At 42.4% G+C, this 20,577-nt stretch overlaps 1 protein-coding gene across 6 annotated transcripts in view; it reads right to left on the reverse strand.

Moving 5' to 3' along the window:
* Positions 1–20,577, reverse strand: part of RASGRF2 (Ras protein specific guanine nucleotide releasing factor 2) — a 128,285-nt gene that overhangs the window by 73,176 nt on the left and 34,532 nt on the right. For all 6 annotated transcript variants that reach the window (XM_074532303.1, XM_074532302.1, XM_074532301.1 and 3 more), the window contains exons 2-5: positions 15,859–15,965; positions 3,795–3,942; positions 2,197–2,286; positions 764–1,017 (exon numbers count right to left, since the gene is read on the reverse strand). In XM_074532303.1, the coding sequence (XP_074388404.1) occupies positions 764–1,017; positions 2,197–2,286; positions 3,795–3,942; positions 15,859–15,965 (599 nt within the window). The remainder of the gene's footprint in view (positions 1–763; positions 1,018–2,196; positions 2,287–3,794; positions 3,943–15,858; positions 15,966–20,577) is intronic.

Genomic DNA, 20,577 nt, shown 5'->3' on the forward strand with positions numbered 1-20,577 from the left:
CAGTTATTGTTATGGAAATAAGTGCTTCCTTTTATTGCATTGTTTAAAAATACTAGCTCACTGCTTCTAAAAAACTCGTAGTATTCAATATAAATATTCTAACATCGTATTCATATTCTAGCAAGGGAAAGGAAACCTGCCTCATGACTAAAGGAACATATTCTGTTTCTCAGAAGTTTGGGGCAGGCTTGGATGCAATCCCAGTCCTGTATCTAATGTTAGATGCCTCCTGGGCTACTTGAACATGCTCATTACAGCAGTACTTGGATGCCTAATGAAAGAACAATTCCTTTTTTGCAGGATATGAAAAGACAAGTGAGAGGGAATGAGATTCCTTAGGCAGGACAACAGAAAATAGAAGCTTTGACATTCTCATCCTCGGGGTCTTATCGGGATCATATGAGGCCACTAAGTCCAGTTTTGCTCTCTTAAGAGAAAAAAAGAAACAGGAAAGGTGACAGAAAATTATGGGAACGGCCCTAAGAGGCACCATCTGTCCTTTTTTTGCCTTTAGCAGAGGAAGACAGAGAATGCAGGGAGGTAAAGAGGTCATGCTGGTTTCCAACAGCATCACCTGCAGCACCTTTGCCTTTCAGCCCTGGCTCAGTGACACCACCAGATCCAAAACAGGAGCCAGGACTCTGCCTTCAGCTGACCCAGAATGGGAACAAGCACTCAGGGACACCCACCAAAAAAACCCCAGATAAAAAGCCACAGAAACCTCCCAAACCAACACAAAAATTCCCAAAAAGGTCCCCTCTACCTGTTGAGGAAAATGCTGCTGACATCGTCGTGGCTGATGGGCGGCTTCTTGGAGCTCGCTGCCATCCTCAGGGGCCGCAGGAAGCAGTTCACCAGGACATAAAGCTGGTGCACGTACTCAGACTCAGCCTCCACCATGTTGAAAACTATCTGGTTCCTCTTCCTCATGCTCTCTGCATGAGGAGAACAAATATAGTCTTGGACAATGGTTTTCCATTTTCTTCTGCACAGCCAGCCCCGCATAAAGCTCTGAACCTAAAAAGGGATCACGCAGGAAAAGAAAGTTAAAAAAACATATTACGTGACTTATCATAAGCTCTTCACTGTAGAAACAACTCTCAAAATTAAAAGTCTTTGTGCAAAAATAAAAATGTTCCTTTATTGATATATAATTGTTCTGTAATTAAATATATTTTACATTTCTGTTTGTTAAGGGTCATAATTGTTGCCAGGAAACAGACTGTAAAACATGGCATACACAGAAGGGAATCTTTCACTGCAAGCTGGAGTGTTGTCCCCTTCCCATCAGCACCAGTGCTGTTCCTTCTTCCTCCCCCTAGAACATTTCTCTTATACCCCAAAGGTGTCCTGCAATACCTCCAGGTAACACAGTCCAGCACAGACTCAATATCATTAGTGGCAGAATTCTTTATTTTATAAGGTCACTTTGCTTTCCATTTTGAATGGATAACAATTGGTATGGGTATTTAAAGCTAGGTATCAATACATTGCTTGGTATCAGACACCAAGGCAACAAACATGGTATTCAAAGAGACAGATGTTTGGCATTCTTAAAAAGCACCTCTATGTCATGGAAAAATCTAACTAAGCATAATATCTGTTGAAGTTGCAAGTGGATTAAAGATTACAGAAGAGGTCTACATCTGGTCACAGGAAATTTCATTATGTCTGGGCCCTGATCTTGATTCATCTTGAATGAGAAGTGCAAAATTTTGCTGGTATCAGTTTACTCTGAAAAAATAACTTCAAATAAAAGGGGCCTAGCTGTCAAAATGACCAAGACACAGAATACAGTGAATTACATACAGATTCAAAGCCCTCTTGCTACTAAAAGGGGCATTCCCAGCTTCTGCAACAATGGTTAATCTACACGAAAAGGAAAATTCGCACTACGTTACCAGCTCAGGGCTGACCCTGGCTCAGACTGCACACCCCAGAAAAAGACAGAAACCAGACACGTCCCATAAAGCATTTCATGCAAATACATCACAAGATAAAGTGTGGCACAAAAATACATGTAATTGAAGAGATTTAAGTAGGGGCAGAGCAAAGAAAAACTTGTTATTCGACTGTACTTAAGAAAAAAAAAAAGCCAAACAAACAACAAAAAAAAAATAAAACCTAGACCAAAAAACAGAAGCACACCCCTCATCCCACCCTCCTCCCTTTAAGCACAAAAGACTTCATGTTTACCTTCTTAATTTTTTTAATATCTGGATCTTCATCTTCCTGGTTGCCTTGATAAGGTCGCATTTTTTCCTTTGTTTTATTCAGTGCTACAATCTGACAAAACCAAACACTCATTAAATGCTTCCTCAAGTTAAGGCAACTCTTGGTTGGAGAACTACCAGAACAACAATTTCCCTTCCCCCCAGCCTGTGGAAGGGGCACAGAATGACCATCACACATTTGGGGACAGGGACTGGGGCACTTCAGGCCAGTACAGATCCCTGTCCAGCTGGAAGGGGGACCCGGAACCAGCAGGTTCTGCCCCCAAAACTAACTGTGCCTTTTGGGCTTTATCAGCCTGGGACTGCCACAAGGTTTTTAACAACATCCAGGGAATCAGAGCAGTCCTGCACAGTCCTTAACACCATCACAGCCAAACTCAAACCTGAAGGCAGGGAGGAAACAGTGAAATCACTGGCACCCACTCTGCAAAGCAGTGTGTCATCCTAGGGGGATGAAAGCATGACAGGATGTCAGGAAAAGTAACCCAATCAGCCCAACATGCCTCAATATTTCAAAGAAAATCATTATTCTAAGGAGTCACTAGGGGACTGTTATATATTAGCCTCACTGGGTTCTGTCATTTTCACAGAATACTACAGAAATTCTGAATATCACTGATGCCTTAAGTTTGAGCTTTCATATTTTCCAGATTCTGCACTACATTAGGATATAACTGAACTCTGTATAAAGTGCTGTCAGCAGTTCTCCTCACAGCCCAGTCACACAGAACAATCCTTTTCCAGCCCCAGAACCAAGGACACCACTGCAGCTCCAGCCCAAAAAGTGCAAACAGCAGGGAATGGAGGGGAGCAAACTGGGAGGGTGGGACTGCAGACCTGGAGCTGGAATTGGGCAATGAACCCCAATATGGAAATAGACCAAAACTCATCAAAGTGTGAAAATTCATGACTAGGGGCTCATCTTGGGCGCACCTTTGTAGCCACAGCTCTCTTCATAGAGGGCAGGCAGGCACAACTTCCCAAGGATATTTCCTGGAAGTTGCAGCAAGGAACCTCAGAGAAAGAGAAAACAACTCTTATCTCTGTTCTCTGCTCCTGATGTTTTTTGCACATGTGGAATATGTTAGGAAGATGGAAGAGAGTTCTTAATTGGATTCTGGTGATGGTTGTTTATATTAATTGGCCTATGGGGTCAAAGCTGTGTCCTCCCTGTCTCAGACAGTAATGGGTTTTCCTGTAATATTTTTTAGCATTATTTTAGTATTATTTAGAGCAGTATGTCTTTAATATAGCATAGTATAATATAATTAATATAATATAATTTTAATAAAGCAATTGTTCAGCATTCTGAATCAATGGAGTGAGATGCCAATCATTCCCTGTATCAAGGGCTCCTGATTCTGCTATGCACCTTGGGTGGAGCCATGGTCAGGATCTTGTACTTCCCAAGGTATGTCCTTTGAAGGACTTTCAATAAACGCCCACTTTGTTCCTTTAACTCTGTCTAGCTCTGCTCTAGGAGCCTCCCCAGGCATCCCCACAGCCCTGCACCCAGCAGAAGGCTCCAGTCAGCGAGAGCCTGGTGGCTCTGGCACTCACCTCTGACTTGAGCCTCTCGATCTCCGTGTCCTGGTCCTCCAGCTGGTGCCGGAGCTGGTTGGCCGCCACCTTCTCGGTCTCCACGATCTGCACCAGGTGGATGTACTTCTGCATCAGCACCTCCCGCTCGATCAGGATGTCCGAGTAGCTGCCAGGGAAAGAACAGGTCACTGAAAACAGCCACCTGATGGGTTTTAGTGGTTTTAGTTTAAGAAGGCTTCTGCTCCCGAAGCAATTGTGAAAACAGAGACTGGTTCAGGTGAAAACATGTTTTAAATTATTCCTCTTCTGTGCCTAAAGAACTGTTCATAATTATTGTACTTGTGGGGTGCCCCAATGAAGGAAGGAAACATGAATCTGACTCCACATTCCCAAAAGGTTAATTTATTATTTTATGATGCTGTAATATATTAAACAATACTACACTAAACTATATTAAAGAATACAGAAAGGATGCAGACAGAATGCTAAAAAGGTAATAATGAAAACTCCTGACTCTCTCCAGAGCCCTGACACAGCTTGGCCCTGATTGGCCAAAGAGTGAAAGCAACTCACAGCAGAATCCAATGGAACAGTCACCTGTGGGTAAACAATCTCCAAACACATTCCACATGTGAGCACAACACAGGAGAAGTAAATGAGATAAGAATTGTTTTCCTTTTTCTCTGAGGCTTCTCAGCTTCCCAGGAGAAAAATCCTGGGCAAAGGGATTTTTCAGAAAATGTGAATACCACACATAATAATAATTATTATTCTTGGCATGATAGCCAACTGTGCAAAACATTACTATTGTTAGATATTTATTATTTTTATATGTTTACTGTTGATAGATATTTACAACTGAAAGATATCTAACTACTGTTAGATATTTACTATTGGTAGATATTTACTATTGTTAGCTATTTACTGTTGTTAGATATTTGTCTATTATTAAATACCTATTATTAGTAGGTACTTAGAATAGAGACTTAATAAGGAAGAGGCTCTATCAAGCATCTAAAAGGGGGGAATGATGCCTTAGGATTTAGCTTTCATATTTTCCAGATTCTGTACCACATCAATATATAACTCTGAACTTGATATAAGTTTACTTAGACAAAACAATCGTTTTCCAGCCTAATATATTTTTAATGAACACCTACTTTATTTCTTTATTCTGCCGAGTCTCTGTTCTAGGTGTCTTCAGGCATGAAAAGCCCTCATGGGACATGGACAGATAATAGAGCCCCAGTGGCAATAAGACTGCAGAACGATGCTTGTTTAGTTTAAGTTATAATGCGCAGCTTGATCATAAACCACCCAAACCCTAATCACCAAATCATCCAAACTGAGACACTTTAACATCCGTTTTTAGACTGCAGCAACAGTACCCAGTTTCACAATATTCAGCTACTGAGAGCAAGATAACTGCACTTTTTATGAGCTTCTAATTCTCATGCTTGGCCAAAGAACTCAGTAAATTCAATTTGTTTTATGTATTTTAAGGTCCTGGTTTTTTCCCATCCTTTGGGAGAACTTGGGGGAGCATGTAGCACTTCATCAGAACTATTTCTCTCCATCTGCCAGATCAATTTATGGAAGAATTCCCATCAAAACTGTCATTTTAGTGCGCTAACACATGTTTTATTTTTTAAGCCTTTTTAAAATTACTGAAATAAATGCCTTTAATCCAATCAGTATCAGGAACCACAGTATCAGTCTTTCCTTTAGCTCTTGGGCAGCTTTTCCCTGCAAAGGGACAATATCCCTAGTGCAATCAGATGGCACAATCAGAGCACCATGTCAGAAATGCTTTCCAGCTTCAGGCAGAGGAGAAATCAGATTTTCCCTACACAGCATCTTCACCAGACTGACCCTGAAGCAGCAAAATCAAGACACTTTGCTGCCTCTTACCCTGAGTTTTAGGAAGGTTGTTCCTCTGAGAATTACGGAAATTTACAAGATAAAGACCAAACAAAACACAGCAGAATTCAGGCCCTAAATCATTGACAAGGGATCCATCACTGTTTGATATCACATCTTTTTCTATTGCTGAGTTTGAGCACAGCATTTAACAGCAGGAACTTTCTGATTGCAAATCTCTTCCCTTTAAATATCTTCCTGCTTGTTACAGCGCTCATAAAACAATAAATATTTGCTATTAAATACCGTGAGGTTCCTAAAATTGCAGTAATGTGCATCCTCTACAATGTGGTTTTTCTGTAAATATTTACTTGTATTTCAATCAGTGTTAGTGCATCTCCACACTGGAGGGGGCCAATATTAACCACAGCTCTTGCATTCAACACCTAACCTGGAAAACAAGCTTGGATTTAAAATAATTAGAATAAGTTCCCACAGCTATCATAAAGTAAAAGGTTTTTTTCCTTGTACAGACTATAAAAAGAATAAGAAGGGAATTTAATTCTATTACATTTGCTGTTATATTTTCACTGCTGCAGAAGTAAACAATACACTGGAAAAAGGAAGGTCAGGACATCTCTTCCAAGAAGTAAAAACCACACATAAATAAACCTATCATGAAGCAATGCACTTATCATTCAGCTGTACAAGAAACATCAGTAAAGAATGAGATTAGTTCTTCAATTTTGTTTTTGTTTATTTGTTTTGCAAGAATTCTGGGATTTTTCTTCAGAAACCAGAGTACTTCACCTCTTTTCACCCTAAAAAGGCATTTGTAGATTCTAAAAATTGTCTGAATCAAAAGCACTAACCATGTCTGAGTTAGCACTAACTGTTTTACAATATTAAGATAAAAATATATGTAACATATGTAATAAAATGCTTTGATTTAAATTTAATATAAATAGTCTTTCCCAGCTAAAACCAAATCCAAACAGGTGATACACTCTCTTTTTCTATTTATAATTTTCAAAATGTTCTAGAAGTTTTGTGACCAATCGTTTTCAACAGAGAATTTGAGGGGTTTCACTTTGGTTTTATTTAAACTGAGGAAAATAGTAGGACATAGACTCACAAGGATGAACTGCTGCTGTAGGATCCAATACATTATTACATACAGTGCTTCTCTCTCACTTTTTTATTTCTTCTTTTAGGAGAAGAAATTATGTGTATTTCTTGGATTCTTTAAATGCATTAAGCTGGACAGCTTTGCTTTACTGGGGAACAAGAAACTTTGCTCTGGAAGACTGAAGATTTTGTTCTTTTGAGATGCTCTTAGAGCAATTCAGTGGGGGGGCTTTTTGCTGTCTAAAATGTCAGACTCAGCCTGGAAACCAAACAACATCTCCTTCACTCCCATAATTAGCACTACGAAGAAGAGTTAATTTGAAAAGACTCTCTACACCTACACTAACTTATAATAGGCTAAATCCATTTTCCTTCTCCAAACTACTGCTGGGAAAGGAAAAATCAGAGGCTTTTGGAATAAACCTCACATTCTTCCAATAGCCCCTTCCATCCATCTCTCTCCATGCTTGAGTAGAGATCACCATGTCCAAATGTGTTAATCTGAACATCCAGAGTAAACCCAGGAGCCTTACAAGAGGACAGGGCATCAATACTGACATGAACACACATGTATGAAAAATCCTTGTAGGAGACAATTGTACCAGAACATTCAGATGTCAAAGCAACACAGAAAAATATATAAAAGAACCTCTAAGCAACCAGTCTAGGTCTGGCTTTTTGTCTAGGGTATCGTTTTCTAGAAAGAAACAACTGCTGCAAACCACAGCTTATATGACTTTTTATTAATATTTTTCTGAGGGAAGCAATTCTGTAATGTCTAAAACATCCTGAAAGCTGAGGCTGAACCTGTCTACTACCATCATCTGTAGGAACAGGACTCAAACCAGGTATTTCAAGAATCCCTGACTGACCATCACCCACCACATGGAGAGAGGAAGAAATTAATAAAACCCTGATAAAATGTGCTGCACCATTTATTCTGACATACTCAGAAAACCTAGGAAAACTGGAGAAATTTTAGCCTCTAGCAGCAAGCCAGGATACAAGTTCCAGTAGTGCTACCAGCAAATACTTCTGAGTTTTGTCCCAGAATGAGACCAGAGTTATGGTTCATTGGAGCAGTCCATGCTAATTGCCTTAAAGCTGCTCAGGGTGCTGGGAGAAGCAAGCATTTGGTCTGGCCACATCAAACCAACCTCTTGAAAAGCCAAATGCACAGCCTAACTCACTCCTTATGAAAACCAGCTCTGGCTGTCTGCAAGGCAGAAGAAATTGCCTGCATTGTCCCCACACCCTTCTTGAACTGCTGCAGGACTCCTCAACAGAGGAGAAAGAGCCTCCAGACAGGTTTTAAAGCCTGATGGCACAGTCACAGCCACAGCAGGGATGGGAACAGTAAAAGCCGCACTAGAACATAACCAATCCACCCCTGTGGCTCCAAGCAAGGTGCCTTGGGGAGTTATCCAGGGTTCTGAGGGATCCCTGTGCCAGACAGAGCCACAGGGCATTTTGATGACTCCACACCACAGATGGTTTTTACTACATGATCCTTTTAACTGAGGGGGGGGAAATGCCAGCTGGGAGACAGAGCCTTTGGAAAAGTGTGCCCAACAACCAAAGCACCCAAACCATGCCCATGGGGAATGGCTCACTCAGTAGCAAGGTGTGAGGGGAGAGAAGGCCACCCGGTTCTGTGGGATGGAGACTGTGCTGGAAAGAGCCCTCACCAGCCAGTGTGTCACCCACCCGACTCACACCTCACACCAAAACCAGCTGCTCCCATTGTCCTGGCACTCCAGCCAGGAAAATCTGACCATTTAGGAATGGTCAGATCTGAACTCTTTAGGAATTCATCCACAAACAAGCTGGAGGAGAATGGCACCCTACCATCGTGCAAAACAGACAGGACTCAAAGCATAAGCAGCCATGAACCACAGAATCATGGCATGAGTTGGGTTGAAGGGACATTAAAGATCAGCCAGTGCCACCCTGCCATGGCAGGGACACCTCCCACTGTCCCCAGTGTCCAGCCTGGCCTTCGGCACTGCCAGGGATGCAGGGGCAGCTCCAGATGCTCTTGGCACCCTGTGCCAGGGCCTGCCCACCCTCCCAGGGAATAATTCCTTCCCAATATCAATTTTAAGTCCTTTTTTTTTAGTTTAAAACCATTCCTCTTCATCCTCTTGTTATCTCCTCATGTAAAACATCATTCTCCCTCTTTTGCAGGAGCCTCCTTTCAGAGGGAAGCTCATGAAAAGCTGCCATGAAGTGTGCCCAGAGTCTGTGGAAAGCCTCTCCTCATCTCGTCCCAGGCTAACAGCACCCACCAACCACAGGGGTGTGAAACTTCTTATGGGCTAGAGGGAACAACATTTTGGGGTTATACAAGGCCTGTTATGGAAGTGCAGGAACAAAAGGTAGGGAAAGGAAGGCATGGAATAAGTTTGAGGAGCAGCAAGCTTTGGAAAACACAGAGATAAGGGGATAAAAGGGGATAAAGGATCTCAGGTAAGCATAGTGATCAACACACTTGTCTGGCCAAGACCTGCACATCCCCACCACTACCCATCCTGCCTTCTCACCAAACCCACCTCTCTCTCCTCTCCTTGGTGAGGGGGACTGCATGTGTGCATCCCTACAGCTCTCAGTGCCACTTTCTGGAGCTGGCACCACAAGCCCACAGGTCCCTGCAGTGCCAGGGGCACACAGGAGAGCTGGAGGTGTGAGCCTGGCACAGATGTTTGACCACCAGCCATGGCTGAGCCAGGAGAGCCGAGCACTGGGGACACACAGAGGCCGGCCTGCACCAACAGGGATTGGTGATTAGGCTGCTGGAAACGGTTTAAACTAAACTAAACCCAACTAATTACTAAACAAATGGCTTAGTGACTAATTACAAACTCCAGGGTGCTCTGTTTGACACAAAGGAAAGCAAACAAAAGCAGCTTCTGGGAACGCCACAGGCCTGGGTGGCTGGCTGAGGGACGGCTGTGCAGGCCCCGGTGTGCCCAACTGGAGACCAGAGCAGCATGAGCACTTGCAGGGCGATGCCTCTGGGATTTCAGCTTTTATATTTTTCAAATCCTGTGCTGCATTAAGGTATAACTCTGAACTACATATATAGTGTTAGCCACTGTCTTCACATTTTGGTCAGACAACACAGGCCCTCTGGGCCTGAAACTCAAGGGCACCCTACAGCCTCAGGCCCTGAAAGTATAAACAAAAGTGAATTGGGAGGGAGCAAACTGGGGGTAAATTACTTCATTAGCTGAACCTGGAATTGGTGGATTAACCCCTGATATGCAAATGGACCAAACTTAATTGTGTGAAAAATAATTGTGTGAAAAACTTGTGACCATTGTCCATTTTGGGTGTAGCCTCTGGCAGGCTTCTGACTGTCCAAAATGCACCTATTGAAGGCCTTTAATAAATACGCACTTTATTCTTTTAATATTATCCAGCCTCTATTCTAGGCAGCCACTCCAAGGCATCATCACAGGAATGGAGGTCCAGGAGCAGCCCCTGGACAGCTTGCACAGCTCAGTGATTTTTGAGGGGCTCATACTGGGTGTCTGCACTGGATGCACCTCTCTGCCTCACTCCCAGCCCACCAGAAACCACAAAATCCTGGTTATTAAAGCACCAGGCCTCAGCTAATACAGTTTTACTGACAACAAGGCATCAGCACAGCGCAGCTCTGAGATGCCACAGTGAGCTTACAACCACCTGCAAAATACTATGTAAAATACACAGCAGAAGTGTGCCTGCAAATCTGAGAGAAAGCTTTGCTGCTTCTGTTTGTTTTTAATTTTAACTTGCCAGTTAGAGGGCAGTAGTTCCTCGTACACCTTAAACAGTGACCCAGGTGAAAGAATTATTCCCATTTTCCTCCCTAATCTTCTCCCACATCACCTGTGCAGTGAGCAGACCTGGAGGAATGAGATTGATTACAACTAAGCTGGCAATAAATTAAAAAAGCATATTTCCTTTTCAAATCAGTTTCCCAATTACATTCACACTTGTGCCTGCATGAAAGGAGAGTTTTTATTCCCACACGTGGGAATTTAAGACTTTGGCATAAGCTAAAGCAGAGAAGTCCAATAAATTTTATTAATCCTGCATTCATATGAAAAAAAAGCATAAGAGTTTTTGAGCTAAATGCAAAAAAGCCTTAAAACACAGAAGATTTTCTAATAGAGAGTGATAAGTGCACCTCAGTGTATTGAAGGTGAAAGAGATTTTTTCACAAGAGAACAAGTTCTGGAAGACAGCCAAAAACAGGACTTCCCAATGCAGTCACTGACAGAGGAACTAGGACTTGCCAGGAATAAATCATCTTGCCCAAAATTGTAGCTCAGAACGAGCAAATCATGCTCTGCCACCCTGGATATTAAAGAGAAACCAAAATATTGAAAAGACAAATAAAATGGAAGGGGGAAAAAAAGTAAGTACAGGATATGGAACTGATAATGAGGTTCCAGTAAAATATACTGGATTATACATCCCAATTCCTGCTCAAAAACCAAACAATCCCCCATGTGAGGAGAGGGCTCTATGAACAGGAACAATGGACAACATCACAGCAGAAAAGATCCTTTCATTAGGTACTGGCGCCCAAATAAAATTCTTATTTACCCAGAGTGGTCCATGGGGTGCAGTGAGATTGCAGCATCCTTTTTTCAACAATCTGTTTATAACTGACAAAGTAAATTAGATGTGGAAGAAATTTTGATGGCTACAAATATGTGTTGGAGAAAAAAAATAACAAAAAGAAGTACAAAATTAGATTTTCTATATGTCAATCTAAGAAAACAAAAAGCCTCAACTACCTCAATTGCATTGTCTCAGCTAACACAGGGATTACCACAGCTCCTCATGAGGATATGACCCTCTGGAAAGCAATTTAATACTTCCCTTTCTCAAATGCCAGCATATTCAACACAGAACAAGATGTTCCCAGGTCTCTTTTCAATATAAGAGTAGTGGCAGTCTTCTCAATTCCTCCAACAATTTGTAACTAAGACACCTAGACAGCACAAAAAAGCATCTTAAAAGTGCTACATAAAATGCCATTCATCAATTCCTAAAAAAACCCCTTAGGTTAGGCTCAAATCAACAGTGGCACTTCAGAAGTCACCAAAACTTCTCCCGTTTGTCAAAAATATAGATAAACTTCAGGGAAAAGGTCTAGATCATGATGAAGGCAAAATTCAATACCTAAAGACAATCTGTGCTCTTTTGTTCAATTAAGTTGGCAAGAAAAGTCTTACACAATACTAAAAAACTATTATTTTAGCCTCTTTTTATCTATCTTCAGCAAAAGACCCAACGGTTTAGCAACTAATTAGAAACTCCAGGCTGTTCTGCTTGACACAATGCAAAGCAAACAAAAGCAGCTTCCAGTGAAGGAGAAAATCATCAGAGCAAGGAGGTAACCCACAATAGGGAATGACACTCCATGCTTACCAACTAAATTTTACTTTTTTTTTTTGGTCGCTTGCTGGAATTTTGTCCAAGAAAACACAAGAAAGCCGTGTCTCTATCCTTGGGAAACTTCCCCAAGAAAATTAAGATATCTGTGCAGAAATGGTGATGAAGAAAATCCCCCAAATGGTAAAGGACCTTGAGACTATCCCTCATGGAGATGCCCATAGTTCAATATCATCAGGAGGTAGGCCCAAATAAGGTGGAAACAGGCAAATAGCAAAAGGGGTGGAGATAAAAATACTGATCTTAGTTACTCAGCTGTCCTGTAAAGCCTGCAATGACAACTCCCTGGTGGAGTCAAAAGTCAGCCACCCTGACCCTGAATGTCACAACCAACTTCTCTGCAAGTTCTCACTATTTTCAGCTGTGCATTGTTTACCATTGCCTTCATTTCATGTCAGTTTCTACCCTGAAAATTCATGTGTGACACACTTACAAACTGAACTACAAGGACAAATATTTTACCTCATGTTATGAAGCTCTTCTTGCTTACATGCCTTTTACACCAGGCAATGGACAAGAATCACAGAGGCTGGAAAATCCCTGCCAGCCCATGGATTCCCAGCTGTGCCCCATCCTCACCCTGTCCCCAGCCCAGAGCTCCGAGTGCCACCTCCAGGTGCCACCTGCAGGGCTGGGCACTCCAAGCCCCCCTGGGCAGTGCCAGGGCAGCTCCTGAGCCCCCTTTCCATGGGGAAATTCCTGCAGTGCCCACCCTGAGCTGCCCTGGCCCAGCCTGAGGCCGTTCCCTCTGCTCCTGTCCCTGTTCCCTGGAAGCACTGCCCAAATCTCCCCTGTGTGTCCCCCCTGGCAGGGAAAGGTTGTGGCAAAACCAAACTGGTGCTGCAGAGAGGGAAGCCCAGGATGCTGCAGTCCCTGAATGTCCATGAGCATGAGGCAAAAAGCCCTGTTCCCTTCCTCACTCCCTGTCAGCTGGACGCCTTGATTTAGCTTTTTATGTTTTTCAAATCCTGTGCTGCTTTAGGGTATAACTCTAAGCTCCATAAAGAGTGTTAGTTACTGTCTTCACATTTTGGTCACATTGCTATGGGCCTGAAACCCAACGACACCCTACAGCCTCAGGCCCTGAAAGTATAAACAAAAGTGAATTGAGGGGGAGCAAACTGGGGCTAAAGGACTGCTTTACCTGAAGATGGAATTGGAGGATTAACCCCTGAAATGCAAATGGACCAAACTTAATTGTGTGGAAAAACTCACGACCACTGTCCATCTAGGGTGCAGCCTCTGGGAGGCTTCTGACTGCCCAAGATGTACCTGTTGAAGGCCTTTAATAAATACCCACTTTATTCTTTTAATCTTATCCAGCTCCTGTTCTAGGCAATCACTCCAGGACACTGCACAGCAAAAGCTGTCCCAGACCAGGACAAGCCCTGCAGCAGCACAGGGCTGTGGTGTCAGACAGGGGAGGGACACCGGCCCAGCCCTGAGCCCCAGGGACCCCAGGGCATGGGGATGCTGTTGTCACCCAGAGCTGCTCTCCACTGCCTCCCCACAGGGCTGGCCTGGGAGAGGACAGAGCCCCACTCAGTGGCACCAGCAATACCTTAATTTGAGCTTTCATATTCTCCAGATTCTGTGCTGCACCATAAATAACTCTGAACTCCATAGAAAGTGTCAGCAGTTCTCCTCACAGCCCAGTCACACAGAACAATCCTTTTCCAGAACCAAGGACACCACAGCAGCTCCAGCCCCAAAAAGTGCAAACAGCAGGGAATGGAGGGGAGCAAACTGGGAGGGTGGGACTGCAGACTGGGAGCTGGAATTGGACACTGAACCCCAATATGGAAAAGGACCAAAACTCATCTAAGTGTGAAAACTCGTGACTCAGAGTCCATCTTGGGTCCACCTTAGGTGGAGCCTTGGCCACATTTTTGTGCTGCCCTAGGTGCATCCTTTGAGGCCTTTTAATAAATACCTACTTTATTCCTTTAACACTGTCTAGCCTCTGCTCTAGGCACCACCAGAGGAGGACACAGCTCCCAAAGCAGGCTGCCCAGGCAGCACAAGGCCTCCAACCCCAGGGCCTCACTTCACAAGCTCTAAATTAAAAACTACGAGCTGCTCATGTTCAATTTTAGTCCTGAAGCAGAATCACTTGTGTTTACATGGCTCGTGTCCTAAGCAATTCGGGAGCTGCCTGGCTCCTTGTGCGTTACCATGGCACTGCAGATTAGCTGAGGTGAGTGTGGATGGGAGGAGGCTGCAGAAAGTGCATTTCAGCAGCAGCTTTGCCTCCTGTTATAAATTACAAATACCGTTATTGCCTTTCACATTTATGTATTAGCTTTTGTTTTGCCAGTTATTATTCATCACAGAGATCCTGATATAGTGAAATTTGTGATTCCTTTTAGCTGCTTTTTGGTATAGTATAATCAGTCCGTTTAGGTATGCACCATATAGCTTATAGAAATACTTGGTAAATACTGAAGTAAAAATTGAAAATATAAATATAAATAGAATTATAAAATATAAATATAAGTATAATATAAATTATAAATATAGGTATTGAAATATTTGATAAATATATCTTAGACCATAGCATAATATTTAAATAGAAATTATCTGATGTTAAAATGCCTTTATGTAACTAACTCAGAGAATGGAGTAGGATAATTATGTGATTCCTTGCATTTGTGGACTGAGTGGTAAAATAAGAGTGACAAAAACCAGAACCCAATTTACTGGCTCCTCGTTACCAGGGAGTGTAAAAACAACAGGATGGAACCACAAGAAGAAATAAAATATATTGGTTTAATTTACAAGATGGCATGACAACAAGCCAAAGGTTAAAACCAAGAAAAAGAACATCTAAACCCAAAGGAATGTTTGAATATATACATACTCAACTCAAACTCGTATGAATATGCCTGCATCCCCTGCAATGTAACAGTATATAGAGAACATGGCTTAGGTTAATGGTGTGCTTTTAGCAAATAGCCAAGCACCCCAGCACTGGATTTTATCCCTTTTATCCCTTACTAAACTTCTAAAAACTTTGAAGATTGAGCAGCGTTTCTCATTCCTCCTGCATTCCTCAGGCCTTCACTGAGATGACTTTAATTTAGATTACACATAAACCACGGCCCCTTGCCACCCAGGCCTCTCCTCAGGCACAGACTACTGCATGGCTCAAGGTCCTGCCATGTCCCTTTTCACAAAACTGTGGTTCAGGTTATTCAGAATTTCGGTTTCAAAGTCAAAAATTTATTTGTCACACTTCATCATCTTAATGGCTCGACATCCTCTTTCTTACACTTATTTCTCTGCAAGAGTTTTTGAGGAAAAACTCATTTATTCATCTGTCATATCATTAATTTCCTCATTCACATGACACGCTTGTCTCTAACAGAAGACTAATCCTAGGGCTTCTTTCTAATAAAATAATATATTCTTCCTGAACTAATTTCAACTGCAGCACAATTGCTTATGAAAGATAAAAGGCAGTGAAATAAGCATTGAAAGTTAAAGGTGTTTTTTTCCTATAAGGTACTTATGAATTGGAAACAACACCCAGATAATACATGTAATCATTTCTTTCTGTTTGGAAGATGGGTTTAGGTTCTCAAAGTATTATCCATTTATCTGTAATAAAATGGATCAGAGGGTCACAAATCGAGTTCCATACCTTGCTTGGTGAATAGCTTCTACCCACTCCTCTCCATCCACCTCATCCTCACAACGCAGCTCCAGTGGCTTCTGCCCCTCATGGCCAAAGAGAACAGTAAAATAATGCTGCAAATTGGAACAAAGGAAAAAAGGGTTCAGAAACTCTTAAATTAAAAAGATATGTAAAATTTTAAAAATTAACAAAAACCGACCAAACAACAACAAAAAAAAAAAAAATAGAAAACACAAAAAACATCCCACCCAGCAAATAAAAACCACCAGAAGACTTTCTATACTCAGCCCAGTGTGTTGCCAGCCCAAAGATGTGTTTTAAGTTTTAGTCTTGAAACATGGATTGAAGTTAAAACTACCCTGAAAATATTCCCCTGTGTATCAAGGTAATAGCTTTCATGTACTTATTGCTAAGTTATTGTTCCTAAACTTCCACATCCAAGACAACAAAATACAACTCCCTAAAGAGCTCCTACAGCCAAGCACAATAACAGAACTACAGTGGGGTGTCTGCAGTTCTCCCACACATTTTTAACCTCAAACTTCCCTCAGCCAGCATGGGGATCCAAGCCTGGAGCCACCACCACCTCCTCCCAAAAATGCAGATTGTGCACTGGCTCCAGTGCATTCCCCACCTTCCCAGAAGAACGAGGACCCTTGTCATCCATAATACTCCCAAAACATGTTTTCCCCTCTCTCAAGAAGTCTCATCCATAACCATATGGCAACTGCCTTTTTTTTCCACAAGAACAGGCTATTCACCCAAAATGTGGCATTTCTTGCATGAAGGCCATTGCCCTGGTGTGTTCCACAGAACTTTCAGGGAGGTTTTTGCCACTGTCAGAACGCAGCATGAGCAGATGTAGCTGGTGGGGAGGGGAGAGCCACCTTAGCTCCCACATGACAGGGATGGATATTTACAACCTTATTTTGCACAGCTTGTGTACCAGCTTACAGCCAGGCAGCAAAAAGGCTACTTCCAGCTCAGATGGAAGGAGAACCTGAAAACAGGTCAGAAAAGATTCTACCTAAACACACCTTCAATTTCCACAAGTGCCCTAAACACACCCTTTAGCAATCCAGGTGTTTCACAGGCAGGAGGATGTGTGAGGGTCATAAAAACATGCTGGTTTGGGTCTGAGGGCATTCAGGAGCAATTCTGACTGAACTTGTCTGGATCCCTGCACTGTCCTCACTGCCCAGAACTCCCCCAGCCCTCGTCCACCTCCACATCTGTGCACAGGGAACAGAAATTCCTGTCTGGGCTCCAACAGCCAAACTCGAGCACTCCTACATTTGGCTTCCTTTTGGGTAACATGAGCACAAAAAAAGGCATTCCAGGAGGAGAAATTATTCACTTGTGCATTGTATTAGTTTGTTAAACATCACTATGAATATAAAAAGCACTCTTCACGCAGAAGAGCACCAGGATTACAGGCAATCACAACAGAAATGAGGCCAAATCAGAAGCAGCATTCACATTTAACAGGCTTTAACTAAATGAAGTTCAGGCTCAGACCTGTTAAGTCTCAGAAATTAAACAGCTCCAGAGCCCAAATGAGGAATAATAAATGAGTAGAAGAACAATCTTATAAGCTGTGGGGTTTCAACAGAGCATATCACTTAAACCTGAATACCATGAATAGGAAGGAAAAACCCATTTAATCAGGTCCATAGGATTCTCCATAGCAGTGAAAGATAAAAACTTTTACAATAATACAGTGCAGTTGAAAATAACCTACAGCACAGTGAAAAGTGCAGCAAGATTACACACAAATGTTCTCTGTTTATAGAGTGGAACAGTCTATTTTAAAAAGCATATTTAAAGATAAATCACACTGTTCAGCACTGCATATTATGTAACAAGTTATTTGCGTTTCATAAAGCTGTTACATATAAAATTAGAATAAAGACACAAGTGCAGACAAGCACTGGATTTAATCCCATTGTGTGGGGACTCAAGTTGAAGGGAGAGACAATATCAGAGTCCTCCCTACTTTCAAAGTGCAGCAACTCAGACCTCTTTAAAGCAAGACTTGCAGTGATCTCATGTCACGGAATTTAAACTCAGAGATGCGCAGTTACCATGGCGACAGGCACGCCAGAAACACACAGTTAGAGCAAGAAAATGCATACATTTAAACTAACTTAGAGGGCAACCACAGCAGCTCAGTTACCCATTGGCAACTAAAGCCAAATAACACAAGGCATTTGTTTTGAAATCGCCTACATCTGTCAGCCCCCCAAACAGGCATGCTGCATTCAAGCATCAGGATCAGGTCTCACTTCATTTATCCAGAAATAGTCAATTCTAGACCAAGAAAAGTGCAAGAAAAATACCATAACATGCCTCTAAAAAGAATCTCAAAGTTATCTTTAAATTCTCTTTTCAAAATAAATGTTGCTCATTAAAAAAACTAATTTACTACAAGAAAATAAGATGGTGTCTGTGATGCATTATTACATTCCCCAGTAAGTGATGTATGTGAGTGGGCCTGTATATATAATTACACAGAGACAATATAATTTTAGCATTGCCATTCAATGCCAAACAGTTCAGCCTGCACATCACTGCAGCACAGAACAGGTAAAAAACACCCTTCTGCATACACACCAAACTTCTCCTGAAGAGAAAACAGTAAATATTTAAGAACTGTAGCACATATTTACATCAACTACCCTCATCACCATCATTATCCTGTCTGCTGGATATCAGGAACACACTTGTGTTTCAACTTCAGCTAGACAATTTTGTGGTTTATGTTTATTCTGAAAACCACTGGAATCATAGAGGGTAATATGAACAATCTGTGTTTTGACATAAAACAAATGAAGTGATTTCATTTCAAGGTGTCTCTTCAGTGTCCAGTGACACGGCAAGGCTTCATTTGCACAAAAACACCTTTGGCAGAGTTCTTGAAGGTAAAGCTGGAGAAAAAAAGAGGAGGGGAAGCTTCAGGTGCCTGGCACAGGTACGAAGGCACGACTGACAGCCAAGGAAGGAGCTGAGGGACATCAGGAGCACTGCTGTGTGTCCCTCCTTGGCCCCTACCTGGGCTTGACCAGAGTTTCTCCCTGCAGAGAAAGGAGCAGTGAGGGAGGAGCTGATGGGTGCCTGCTGCAGAGACAAGGCTGGAGCCAGGCTCAGGCTCTGCGTGCAGAAATCCTGCACCAGAGCTGGGCTGCCCCGCAGCTCACAGCACCACTCTGCCCTTGCAAAGCTGCCCAAGGGATGGCAGCACTCAAAGCAAGGCAGCAAAACCTCTGCAGCTCCAACATTTCCCCTGCAGAAGGGAGAAAAACCACTGTTCTGATTACAAAAAAATCAATGGGACAGACAAACTCTCACCAAAAAAAGTGCAACACCACAGCAAACAAACAAACAAGCAAACAAAAAATACACACACAAAACAACTCCACAACAAACAAAAATCCAAAAGCCAACCCAAAAAAACCCCATAGAAAAAAAAAAATATTAACCCAAGTGATACATGCCCTGTAACAGAAATACTGCTTTTCAGACCACTGAGGTCAATAAGTGGCAATGCCCCAGACAACTGCCCTTTCCAAAGATTTCCACGCTAAACATAAAACTAATTTATAATAATGCACTGTGAAATTGTAATTTTAAAACTTAGTTGTGCCATGATCTGGCCAGGTGCTATTTCCCGATTTTTCACTGATTTATTGCAGTCCTGGTTTAACTGTTCAAGCTGGGATATTGTGAGTAAATTAAAAAGAAAATTTATGGGCGTCAATATTGATAAGAATGGAAAACAGAGATGAAAAACAATGGTGGAAAATTTGTTGGTGTACCAAGATTGCTACCAAAACATTAAGAGCCATAACAAAAGCCTGTCTTCAATGTGAAGCATGAGGAAGCTTAATCATTTGCCATGTATTTAAGGCTTACATTCATTGCCTGATGTTTGCAAGGGCGTGTTGCAAACCTTTGAGGCTGGAAAAAGGTGGCAGAGGTGATTAATTAAAATTTAACATGACAAGTTAAAAATATTTATTGTTCTTGACTTCTAAAGGCATTTTCATTTCAGAACCTGGAAGCCTGTGAGCAACCTGAAATGCAAGCAAATTGCTGAGCAAAAGAGAAGAATCACTACAGCAACTGAAAACTCCTCAGTAATCCCAGAAGGAAAAGCAGCAAATTGCAGTCTAAATCAAAGCAGCTTATGCTATCCAAGGACACATTAACTCATGGAGTTTTCAGATGTATTCGACTGACAGTATTTTGCCCAGCTTCTGAAACACAGAACAAAATGTGTACTCTGTATTACTCACACCCTGGGGGAAAGGGAAGGAAAAGAAGGGGAAATGTTGGGAAGAAGGCAGCACCTCTAGGAGGGAATAAGTGAGCAAGGATGAATATGTGGAGGTGAGGGAAATGTTTGAGGGAGAAGGCAGCAACCCCTCACATAGAGAGATGATTTACAACAATGTGCGGTGCCAGGACAAGGGGAATGGCTTCAAGCACAGGAGGGTGAGACGGGATATTGGGAAGGAATTGTTCTCTGGGAGGGTGAGGAGGCCCTGGGATGGAGCTCCCAGAGCATCCGTGGCTGCCCCTGGACCCCTGGGAATGCCCAAAGCCAGGTTGGAACAGCCTGGGACAGGCGTCCCTGCCATGGAAGGGTGGGATGGATGGGCTTTAAGGTCCCTGCCAACCCAAACCACCCGGTAACTCCATGGCTGTGCCAGCAGCAGGGTGGGC

The sequence above is a fragment of the Zonotrichia albicollis genome, chromosome Z (genome assembly GCF_047830755.1).
Source record: "Zonotrichia albicollis isolate bZonAlb1 chromosome Z, bZonAlb1.hap1, whole genome shotgun sequence".
NCBI lineage: Eukaryota > Metazoa > Chordata > Aves > Passeriformes > Passerellidae > Zonotrichia > Zonotrichia albicollis.